This window comes from Triturus cristatus, chromosome 5_2 (assembly GCF_964204655.1).
Source record: "Triturus cristatus chromosome 5_2, aTriCri1.1, whole genome shotgun sequence".
Classification (NCBI taxonomy): domain Eukaryota; kingdom Metazoa; phylum Chordata; class Amphibia; order Caudata; family Salamandridae; genus Triturus; species Triturus cristatus.
In genome coordinates, this window is record NC_140588.1 from 929,624,763 (window position 1) to 929,637,615 (window position 12,853).

The window sequence follows — 12,853 nt, forward strand, 5'->3', positions numbered from 1 at the left end:
AAGGCAATTCCTAATGTAACTAATTTTTGTTACAGAAAAGTTCACTTTGTGGATCTCCCATTGCTACGTCAGAGAGTTTGGTGGTGCAGCCATCCACCAGTAAAGTTAGCTCCATTACCTTCCCTACCATTCCACCTGATTGTGATTCAATGAGAATATAAGCATATGGCATGTGTATGATTCCCTCTACGAGCCTTGGCCTACGCTAGGTAAACACCAATGGTTTTCTAGGCCGTTACTCCCATGCCGTATGGGACGGGGTAGTCCAAGTCTTATTGGCTGTTCCAGTTGACATGTGGGCGTTTTTAACGCAAGCTACCCTAGCTGGCGCGATGCAGCAAAATTTGTGGTCCATTTTCGATTGCAATCAACAGACTGCTTAGTTTGGTCAGTCGGTAAAAGTCTGACCCCTTTGATGCCACGCCTGCATGAGGCCTAAGGGTTCTCCCGGGATGTGCAGGCAAAAGAGTGGTTTGGCAAAAAGTGGTTTAAAAAAATCGGGACCACAGCACTTTCCTTGGACCCCACCAGACAATTGCACAAGTAATTTCACCCTCCCCGTGGCTGTGATCATTTTCAGTTTCACCAACGTGCAATCCCTCCACCATCCTAGCAGCCCTTTCAGCCCTTTAGTGTCAAGGACCACAGTTCACAAAGACAATGCACAAGACAGCAGGGACAATGTGCAGCTCAGTCCCCTGCCCTCCTGCAGCTGCAAAAAAATGCTTTAGTGCGTCCTTGCAGGAACTGATATGTTCGAGGCATATGAGCTGCAGATTACACACTTTTGCATAGATCGCCATCTTGTGTTGGGTCCGGATGTTTGCACTTGTTTTTGTCCTCAAGTCTTTGGAGTCACGAGGTATGTGACTTCTCCCTAGGATCATAGTGCGCATGGGCATCGGCTCCATCCTCAGATTGTTTTTTTCCGCCATCGGGTTCGGATGTGTTTCTCGAGCTCCAGTTCGGAACCGTTACCGATTCCAGTTTCGACGCGCAATCCTTCACCTTTTCAACGGTATTGTCTCAAACGCGACCCCTAATTGGCGCGCATCTCTACCAATCTTCCATTACGGTAGTTGAGGAAGGCCTTTGGGCCGACCTGAGCCTTGGCATCTGGCTCATAGAATGGACACCATTTAAGGAGTGTCCTTGATGTGGATCGAAGTTTCCCCACACCGACCTGCATGAGGTGTGTAACCTCTGCCTCTCTCCCGAGCACGAGGCCAGAGACTGTCCCGCTTGTGCCTCCTTCCGCTCGAAGAAGACCATCCGGGATCGACTAGCTCGAAGGACCATGGCTCGCTCGTCGAGTTCGATCCCCGACGACATTTTCCACAAGGGTGTCGATGTGCCAGAGGAGTGAGTCGAAGAAGAGCTCATCAGCGCCTCTGAAGCCGATGACTTAGACGTCGAAGAAGTGACTCCAGCTCAATGGCTCGTAAGTATAGACGTCGACCCCGACCCACTCCTTACAACAACAAAGGCTTCGGTCACACCTTCGCCTTTGGGCTCAGGTGCACACCGACACACTGCTTCCCATGCCCCGCCCTCGGGCCCGGCAAATAAGCCTACTAAGCCTTCCGGCGACTCTGGCTCGAGTCTGCCTGCTACCGGTGGCCAGACCCAATCATCGGCACCAAAAAAGAAGCCGCACCCATCCTCGGGGCCAACTGCTACTTCCACCCTGAAACCTTCAGGACTGAAGACTCCAACTAGGCACCGAAAAACACTCGAGGCCAACGAAGAAGCCACTCACCAAATATTCGGACTCACCCTCTTAGGAGCCGAAAAAGGCATCGACACCGAAAAAATACAGAGACTGACAAATCGCATGGCTCCAAGCCCAAAACACTTCCGCAGCCAGCGCCAAAAAAGCCCTTGATGCCGACATCGTCAACACCGAACACCCAAACTTCTTTGGAAGAGCTTTTTCAACCAGACCCTCAACAAAAAACATTAACTAAAGACCCTAAAACTGGTCAATTGACTCTCAGTTCCAGAAAGAGACCACTGAACATGCCTGCACCAGCTCCACCACCTAAAAAGAGGGATATAGCCACATCACCTCTTCGGGTACCTTCTCCACCTCCCAGACCTAGGTCTCCTACGCCATCCCCTCCACCAGTAGATGACGACGACACATATGATGACACGGGACGGTGACAACAACATGCCACTAGATGACCCCAGTCCTCCAAGCTCCCCTGACCCCTGGGATGACTATAATACGCCTGATGTCCCTAATGTTCCACAAGAGGACATCTACCCCTCTAGGCCTTCCCCACCAGAAGATACCATGGGGTTTAATCAGCTAATACACTGGGCTGCCCAGTACCACGGGTCGACCTCCATACAGATCCAGTCGAAGATGATTTTTTTTTAACGGACACTTTCGACACCACCCAAAGGTCCACATCCACTTTGCCCATGCTTAAAGGGGTGATTAAACACGCTACAGAAGTATTTAAAGACCCTGTCAGGACTAGAAACATCAATCCTAGAATTGAGAAGAAATACAAAGCTGCCCCTACAGACCCAGCTTAACATTAGGGGCCCTGTTCCATTAGACTCCATGGTCGTCTCAAATGCTGGGAAACAGGCTAATTCGCAGTCAACAGGTGATGCAGCTCCGCCCGACAAAGAGTCTAAACTCCTAGATGCCTCTGGCAAAAGAACAGCGTCCCAGGCAGCTAATATTTGGCGCATCGCAAATACTCAAGCCCTGTTAGCCAGATACAATAGGGCTCACTATGATGAGTTAGAGTCCCTGCTCCAACACCTCCCTGACAAATACAAACATAAGGCCAACAACCAAATACAAGAGGGTAAAGTTATCACCAACACCTCTATCTGATGTGCTCTTGATGTAGCAGATACCGCGTCCAGAGCAGTGAACACAAGCGTCCTTCTCAGGCACGCGTGGCTACGCATTTCCGGGTTTAAACCTGAGGTGCAAAGCGCTATACTCAATCAACCTTTCGACCAGCAACACCTCTTTGTCCCTAATGTTGATGCGTCTCTTGAGAAGATGAAAAAGGACACAGATACAGCCAAATCAATGGGAACCTTGCAATCGCAAGCTCCCAGACGTTCTTTTCGTCGCTCATCCTGCAGGGGCACCTCCAGGGGATACTCGTCTGATACCTCATCCACCTCCTACAAGTCTCCCACCCATTCCACCTTCACCAGAGGTTACCACAGAGGAGGATACCGAGGTAACCATAGCAGAGGCAAAACTAACAATACCCGCTCTGCCTCTACCCCTGCCCAATGACTTCCCTCTGCTTCCCACGGACCATTCCACTCCTGTCGGGAGAAGATTACAGCAGTTCCTTCCTGTCTGGACCAACATCACCACAGACAGGTGGGTGCGACAAATAGTGCAATCAGGTTACTGTCTCGAACTTACCTCTACCCCCCTCCAAACATTCCGCCCAAACAGCGTCAAAATGTCAGCAGACCATTTGTCACTCTTCAAACAAGAGGTGATTTCCTTACTACAAAAAAAGTGCAATAGAACTAGTTCCCCTGCACCAACAAAACAAGGGAGTTTACTCCCTGTATTTTCTCATACCAAAGAAGGATGGCTTTCTGAGACCTATTCTGGACCTCAGGCCACTAAACGGGTACATACAATCAGACCACTTCCACATGGTCACACTTCAGCAAGTCCTCCCTCTATTTTCACTGGGCGACTTCCTCGCCACCTTAGATCTCAAGGACGCCTATTTCCATATTCCCATACACGCTGCTCACAGAAAATATCTCAGGTTTGTAGTGGACGGGCAACACTATCAATTCAAAGTACTCCCTTTCGGAGTCAAAACAGCACCAAGGGTATTCACCATGTGCCTAGCAGTAGTCGCAGCCCAACTAAGACAACACATTCACGTCTTCCCATACCTCGACGACCGGCTCATAAAAGCCAGCTTGTACAACCAGTGTGTTCATCACACTCCCGCGACTATCCAATTACTCCATGACCTGGGGTTCACAGTAAATCACACCAAGTCTCATCTGCAACCCTCTCACGCACAACAATACCTCGGCGCCACAATAAACGCCTCAAAAGCGTTAGCCTATCCTAGTCCAGCAAGGATAGCAAGCATTCTCGCTCTCCTACCCAAATTTAGCCGCATCACTCTCTCCCAGCTCGAGTGTTCATGCAGCTCATAAGGATGATGGCCTCTTGCATATTTATAGTGCCTCAAGCAAGACTCCAGATGCGTCCCATACAAGAGTGCTTAGCACGCCAATGGAACCAGGCTCAATGTCAACTAACAGATCTGGTGTTGGTAAACGGTCGCACTCGCCGCTCTCTGCAGTAGTGGAACACCAAAAACCTTTCCAAGGGGCGACCGTTCCTAGAGCCAGTTCCTCAGATTGTCATGACAGCGGACGCATCGCTCTCCGGCTGGGGAGCTCACCCATTACATCACACCATGCAAGGCAAGTGGACACCTCAACAAAAGTTATTCCACATCAATTACGTGGAATTACTGGCCGTATTCCTAGCCTTAAAAGCATTTCAAAGACAAATATCGGGCAAGGCTGTCTTAGTCCGCACGGACATGACAGCCATGAACTACATCCAAAAACAAGGCGGACACACTCTGCAGCTCTCCCAGCTAGCAAAAAACAAAACGAAGGTGGGCTAGCCTCAAAATTTATTTCACCAGCCCAACACGTCCCAGGAGTCCAAAACACCATAGCAGATCTGTTGAGTCGTCAAACTCAACAGATCCACGAGTGGGAACTCCATCCACAAGTTCTTCAACCATACTTTCAGATATGGGGGCAACCACAGATAGACCTTTTCGCCACCCACGAAAACGCCAAATGCCCAAGCTTCGCCGCCAGATACCCGCACCCATTGTCCAAAGGCAATGCGATATGGATGAACTGGTCAGGCAGATTAGCGTACGCCTTTCCGCCTCTCCAACTCATACCACTGGTGGTGCGCAAACTACAGCAACACTCACTGACTCTAATTCTAGTTGCTCCAACTTGGGCCAGACAACCGTGGTACACCACATTGTTGGAACTGTCAGTAGTCCCGCACCAAACATTACACCTCTCACCCCGCCTCTTAACCCAGAACCGTGGAGAGATCAAACACCCAGACCCAGCTCAACTGAACGTTGCGATCTGGCTCCTGAAATCTTAGAATTTGGTTACCTTAACCTTCCTCCTGACTGTATGAACGTCATTAACGAGGCTAGACGCCCTACCACTAGAGCCTGCTATGCAGCCAAGTGGAAACGATTTGTGATAGATTACCATAACAATACCATCAATCCCTAGATGTGTCTATCCAACACATCATAACCTACCTACTACACCTACAAAGTTGCAACTTAGCCTACACCTCTATTCGGCTACACCTTGCTGCTATAGCAGCATACCTACAAAATAGACAACATTTATCACTATTTAGAGTGCCAGCCATCAAAGCCTTTATGGAAGGCCTCAAAAGGATAATTCCTCCCAGAGGTCCACCCTCACCTGTGTGGAATTTAAATATCGTGCTCACACGACTGATGGGGCCTCCTTTTGAACCTCTACATAAATGTGAGCTACAATTCTTAACATGGAAAGTTGCTTTCCTAGTGGCCATAACTTCTCTAAGAAGAGTTAGTGAACTACAAGCCCTAACAATACAGGAACCATTCTTACATTGCATCCTAATAAGGTGGTTCTCCGCACTAATCCTAAATTCCTCCCTAAAGTCTTTTCCCCCTTCCACCTTAATCAGTCTGTGGAGTTGCCCATTTTCTTCTCGCAACCACACAGTCGCAGAAAGAGTTCTTCATACTTTAGATGTTAAAAGAGCATTGCTCTATTACATTGAAAGAACACTACCTTTTCGAAAAACCAAGCAACTTTTCGTTTCTTTCTCACCACCACACAAAGGCAATCCCATATCTAAGTCCGGGATAGCCAGATGGATTGTTAAATGCATACAAATTTGCTACCACAAAGCAAAACGCACTTTAACTGTTCCTCCTAAAGCCCACTCTACAAGAAAAATAGGGGCTTCTATGGCATTCTTAGGCAACATTCCATTAGATGATATCTGCAAACCAGCTACATGGTCTACACCACATACGTTTACTAAACACTACTGTGTAGATGTGCAAACGAAACAAGCAGCCAGTGTGGGCCAAGCTGTACTCAAAACGCTATTTCAAACTACTGCAACAGATAGTGGTGGCCGCCGCTAGAGAGTGGGACTGCTACACAATCTATGCAAAAGTGTGTAATCTGCAGCTCGTATGCCTCAAACGGAATATGCTACTTACCAGTATGCATCTGTTCTTGGCATGTAGAACTGCAGATCTACACACACCCACCCGCCTCCCCGCCTACCTTTCTGTTCCAGTGTTATCTTACTTAGATACACCACACATGGGCTTCTTTCCTGTTTCTTACTAAGCTCCATCATTTCCCTGCTGGCGAAAAACAATCTGAGGATGAAGCCGAAGCCCATGCACACTATGATCCAAAGGAGGAGTCGCATACCTCATGACTTCCAAAGACTTTCCAAGACAAAAACAAGTGCAAACATCCGGGCCCAACACCAGATGGCGATCTATGCACAATGTGTAGATCTGCAGCTCTACATGCCAAGAACAGATGCATACTGGTAAGTAGCATATTCCTTTCCCTCCATGGGATTGCACTGACTGCTTTTCCTTGAAAATTCTTCTAAGTGTGGAGTTGGTTTGTATGAAACCTTGAAAAGATGCAAATGCACTTTAAAGTGAATTACTTACCTTTTTGTTTGAAAACATTTCTCTGTGATATATCAAGGCATATCACACTGATTAGCAGAAGTAACTTCAAAAGTAATCTAAAAAGTAACATGCACAGTAATCTGTAAAGTAACTAGAAAGTAATTTCGAACTGTTGACTTACCTGTAATTCTACCAACTGCATTTGAACCTGCATTCAACTGTAAATCACTGCATAAGATTTTGTAAAGTATTATTTCACTTACTTGCACCAGGCTTGGCTTGGTTCTAGAAATAAAATAACGAAATAACATTTTTGATACAAACAAATTGGTCTGAGTTCAGTCTCTGGGTGTGTGACATCATTTCTTGCCTGTTTGTGTACAACAAATGCTTAACACTACCCTCTGATAAAGCCTTAATGCTCGCCTACACTTCCAGAAATAGTCTCTCTGTCTACCCTCGAGGTTCCACTGGACTCTGTGCACACTATACCTCATTTTGGTATAGGAACCTATATGCCAAACCAAAATCGGTGAGTTCCAGGACAATCTGTACAACATGGGTCGTCCAAGATTGCACATTTCTCTGGCTCAGCTCAGGATCAGAGCCAAGGATTTTTGTCACCCTTCTATGCCAAGTTAATTACATTTCTCTCCAGCAACAATAAAGGCTTCCCCACACAGAGGGAGCAATTAAAAGTGCTTCACTCAGCTCCTGAGGAAGGGGTGGGGAAGAAAATATGCACCTGGTAATTAGCTTTCACACTGTGCCAGAGGAAAGGGTTGAGAATAAAGGAGCTGCATCAATCATTCAGCTGTCACATTGTACCAGGAATGTGCTACTTCATGCCTCTGAACAAAGGTGATAGTCCAGACCTCTGGACCCAACACAGGAAGAGACTCCCCTTTGAAGATTTGGTGGGAAAGGCCCTGGCAGTAATGTCAGCGAAAGTCAGAGCTGAGGCCTCCGGAGGAGATAGTGACTCCTGGGTGATGCCATTTTGAATTGCCACAGCATGCTGTGCAGGAACTTTGGGACAGGGACAGCTAGGTGATGTGGCACCACACAATAGGCCACAGGTGCCTCACTTCTAGAACCTTCTGCCCCACTTAAGATCTCTTGTGCAAAGAAGAGGGCTCTGTCTTGGTTGTTTTTTTACGGCTGGGGACACTGGAACTGGCTGCAATGGACAGCTGGAAGGAGTAACCCCCTGAGGCCCATCTGAACTAAAAGCTCTGACTACAGTTGACCCCAGGACCAGTGGGGCTATCCCCAGTACTACGGAAGTTGGTCCTCTTCAACCTCTATGGACTATTTGGCAGAAAAACTGGACTTACGCACCAAGTAGGAGATAAACCTCAGAAGAGAAAAACAACAAAAAGATTGCCACAGAGAGCCAGTGGAACCAGCTCCCTGCCAAGCTTGCCACCTAAGCGGCTAGGACAGCTAAGGAAAGTGCACCAGGTGGCTAGGGCTCGCCACCAGGAGCAAAAAAAGGGCATAAGCATGCATAACAGCTCAACGGTGCCCGATATACGAGCAGAGGAAGGATTTGACCTTTGAATTGCCCAATACTCTCTACCCCCCCCCATCCCAAGTGTAGTCATGTTATGTTATGTACTGAAAAGAGCAGTCTGCCTGCTGCATTTTGGACAAACTGTTGTCTTCTGACAACTGACTTGTTGGTGGCTAGGTACAAGAGGTTACAATGGTCTAGCCTTGACAGAATTACTGCCTGGATGATAGTTTCACAGGCTAGAGTCAGAGGCCAAGGATGGGTTTGAGGCTTCTCAGAAACCCAAAACGGGTGCCTGTTGCCGATTTAACTTGAGCCTAAAAGGCCAAGGTGCTGTCCATAAAGGCTCCGAGATTTCTTTTTTTGGAGGACCTGGGAATAGGTGGAGGCAGAGAGAAAGGGGCCATCAATGGTCACCCCAAGAGTGGGTGCCTTTTCCCAGTAGGAGGACTTCAGTTTTATTTGCATTCAGGTGGAGGCAATTTGCATTCATCCATTCTGAGGCCGCTAACAGTCCTCTTTCAAAATTAGATCTGTCAAGAGTAGGATTATCTGTGAAGGAGGACACTGGCTGAGTGTCATCAGCATAAGATATTAACGCAATCCTTGTGGATTTGAAGACCTGTGTCAGTGGTTGGATATAGATATTGAACAAGGCGGGGCTCAATGAAGTGCCCTGGAGAACACTGTGGGGTAAAGTGGGCGATTGAGAGCTGTGGTTGGGTGAAATGACCTGGAAGGAGCGTTTAGCTATAAAATACACAAACCAGGACAAAGACACCCCACTTATACCAATGTTTTCTAAGTGTTGTAAGAAATTGAGACACCAAATCAATTGCGGTGCTCTAATCCAGCAAGATTGGGGCTGAGGACCGACTTTCATCCCGAGCACTGCAGAGTTGTTCAGTGACTGCAAGAAGCACAGATTCCGAACTGTGCCCTGGCCTGAAGACATTTTGGGAAATATCCAAGATAATGGCTGTCATCCAGGAACTTAGGATAGTATTGACATGCCTCTGTTACCTTCACGAGAAATGGGAGGAGGTAAGTAGAATGAAGGTTTGCTGGCTTAGAGGCATCCAAGCAAGGTTTCTTCAGAAAGGGGATAACCTTGCCTTTCTTCCAAGTATCGAGTGGAGCTCTGTAACTGGATACACCCCGTGGTCAGCCAGGGCTGGAGGTCACAGCGAGGAATTTGCCTGAATTGGCCCTGGGAGGGAGTGTGGGCCCCAGCAGACTTCTCAGCTGTTGTGGACCGGTGTTGTGAACAGGTGTCAGCCCACTGATCTTTGGAGTCTCTTCGCTTTGGCTGGTCTACAGAGATGACTTCATGTGCAATACACAGCAGGCAGTTCCTGTTCTTTGCTAGCCACCAGGTTCAGTAGGTGCAGTCCACTCCGGTGCAGCCTCTCTGCGCCGGTTCAATAGTGCAGCAGAGCAGTGCTGCTTCAGTCCTTCTTCCAGTCCAGACATGATCTGAGTTCTGGGTGCCATAATTATTCTCAGAAAATGCACTCAGGGTAGGATGCGGTTTATAGAAATGGGCTACCAGGTTTCCTCCCTCATGATGACCACTTCCTGGGAAATGTGGCATCTGGCTATCCCAAGGTGCACCATTCTGCCCACTCCCAACTTGGCAGAATCACTCTCTCTCTCTGCATCCAGAGCTCCATAGCCCAAGCCAGAGGAGTGGCTACCAAGTGGACTACACACCCCTGAAAAACAGGTTTGGCAACAGGATACATGTTTGACAACAAGTTTCCACTCTCCTTCCCAGGAGCCAGCTAGTCTGCCTAAGTAATGCCACTGGAATCAAGCTATCCTGGCTGAAGAGGGGTGAAACCCCGAAACCGGTCCTAGGATGCTTGTTTCCAGTCCAGGGAGGACCTGGCTTGGCAGTTCGGGCTGGACTGTTCCCATGAGGCACAGGGTCTAGACTGATTTGCATATGGCTGGGTTCAAACTGGAACGGCATGGTGAGCAAAAAAATGATGGATTTAGGCCCAGATCTCTGTACTGGGGTGAATGTATGACATTGTTCTGCATTCTGTCCATCAATTGTTGTTTTTGCAGAAGTAATGCAGCTGCCACTCTCACAAGTGTTTTCCATTTGCTTTTCAAAGGGGGATTCAGCTTTAAAGCTCACCTTTTTAAGTTCTCACGTGTGGCTTCCTGCAGTGGAGGAGGGCAGAAAGCAGTCTGGTTCAAGCTCCATGTACTACTGTGAAAGCCACAGGAGATTGAAGGCAACAAAGCGAACTTATTCTATAAGTAGCACACTGTAAATTGGTGTCAGCATGTAATCCTGCACTCACCAACTGGGCGAACAAGTCTTTTAACAGTAAAAACAGCAGTTTCACGTTTTTATGGTCAGAACACGAAACATTCATGTTCTGCCCATAAAATGTGCTGCACCCTTTCTTGGCACTCGGTAGGCCTGCCAAAAGGATGACTTACACATGTTACGGGGGGAGCATTTGACTTTGCCATGGCTGGAAAGTGGCAAAACTGGGCTAGCAGTTAAAACCTGTTCTTGTAATCCACAGTTGCAGACTGGGAGACTCGTTTTACTTTTGTTATACCCAGAGTTGCACAATCAGTGCTGCAATCCCTTGGGTGGCTCTCGCTTACTGGCCCTAGGTTCCCTGGGTTCCATATACCTGGAACTTACAAGTAAGTTAGTTAGCCTATGCCAGTTGGGTATAGCCAAAATCAAAATGGTGATCCCATCAAAAATAAGATTTGTGAATGTTAAATCTTTGGGAAACAATGTAGTAAAGTGTTTCCAGATCTGATACTCTGTGACTAGACATGCACATTAAACAAGATCCAGTTTGGTCAAGAGCCTGTTGCTTCCCAGAAAAAGATGTGATTTTTGTTTCTATAACTTATTTTTCTTACAGCCGAAGAAAGTGGTAGCAGTGATGCCATGTGGCTAAACAGAGAACAAGCGATGCATACACCAGTTATGATGCAGACCCCACAGCTTACCTCAACAATCATGAGAGAGCCAAAGCGGTTACGACCTGAAGAGAACTACATGGGGGTCTACCAAATGCAGCCGGAACATCACCAAACTCCGCTTGATTATAAGTAAGCAATATTAAATTTGCTCAATTTATCTTAGCCACTTCTATTTTCATTATATATTTATTATTTGGGGGGTGGGCAGGTGAAGCATCCTGTGGATTTGGTTTTGAGTGCATCTTTTAATTACCTCCGTTGGAATGCCATGCACCTTTGCTATGTTAATATTTTAACCTGCCCTAGGCCACATAGATGCGGTTTATTCTATTGGTTGTTTTTATAAATGTCATTAAAAATATTTTGTTTAAAAAAATTGCATAAACTGCAGCCCACAGGAGAGTTATTCAAAGGTATTTTATGGTTGCAATAGATCTTAATTATTGCCGTTTATGGTACAGTGATTGCAATGATATGAAGCCACCGAGAAGAGAAAGGTCTCTCTGTTAAGAGAGTAATATGCAAATGACACTCTGCACATCTGATACAAATAGCATAATTCAGCCCAATTGCAAACGAGGCATTCTGTTCTTGGGGCACATAGCCGCCACCTCCGTGAACTGCTGTCACTTCCTTTCTTTCCATGCCCTGCAACATTAATCCTGATCTCACTCCCTCTGTTCTGTCACAGCCGGACAGAAGTTTGTTCATAAAATTCTTCCTGTTTGCAAGGAACATGTCTCCTTAAAAAAAAACAGATTTCAATCCTTGTTAAGATTTCTGCAAACAGATGTCTTTGACAGACCCTCACAAGGTCTGTCTTTAGCGTCTGGGCTCTAAATAAGATTTGATGTTTGTGTGCAAAGATTAACCCGAAGGCTGTCCGAGACCGCTAAGCCAAGTTGTACAACATGGAACACAGCCAGAAATTTAAGAAATCTCAGTCGAGGGCACCGAAGCACTCTTGCTTCCGAGGCTGATCTTGTGATCAGTCATCTATGAAGTAAAAATTGTCAGGCAATCTAAGAAAAAGAATCCCAGGAAGTCGAAGCACAGTTCCACTTGGACCCTCCGCTCTCTCCCTCCCAGGAGTCGTATGACGCCCGTGTACTTTCAGGCTGTGACCTTTAGCTCATGGAACTGGCTCTCATCCCGATGAGCCCTAATTTCTGGGTCCTCCAGCTACAACTCAGAGTTCAAAAAGGCAACAGATCTTTGGCACCCGACTGGGTCTCTCTGGAGCACCTACTGACCCTAAGAATGCAAGGTGACCTCCATTCGTTTTACTGCTGGCGAGTTCATCCTCGACGATGACTGAGCCGCTCAACCCCTCCCCAAAGTCTGCCAGACTCTGGGTACGGCGCCAAATCCAATGCCTTGTACAGTGCCACATTCAACGCCACACCCCGGTGTGTCAATGTAGATCTCAACCAACCATGACTCCTACTGATGTAACATACTCCTCGCCCTCTCTGGCTCAGACAGTCCCACAACAGTACGACATTCCTGCCTCGGCTGAGGAGAACTTATTTTTTTACCTTCAGGATGCCTGTGTGCTAGACGCATCCCCATATACTGACCTCAGCTCAACCACTTCGGCTACAGCTGCGGAGGATTCTACCTCATTTGCCAC

General features: G+C 47.3%; 1 protein-coding gene across 2 annotated transcripts in view; it reads left to right on the forward strand.

Annotated features, from left to right (window-relative positions):
• The window catches only part of STAG2 (STAG2 cohesin complex component), a 1,427,207-nt gene that overhangs the window by 1,215,051 nt on the left and 199,303 nt on the right, over positions 1-12,853 (forward strand). For both annotated transcript variants that reach the window (XM_085608133.1, XM_085608134.1), the window contains exon 32: positions 11,160-11,349. In XM_085608133.1, the coding sequence (XP_085464259.1) occupies positions 11,160-11,349 (190 nt within the window). The remainder of the gene's footprint in view (positions 1-11,159; positions 11,350-12,853) is intronic.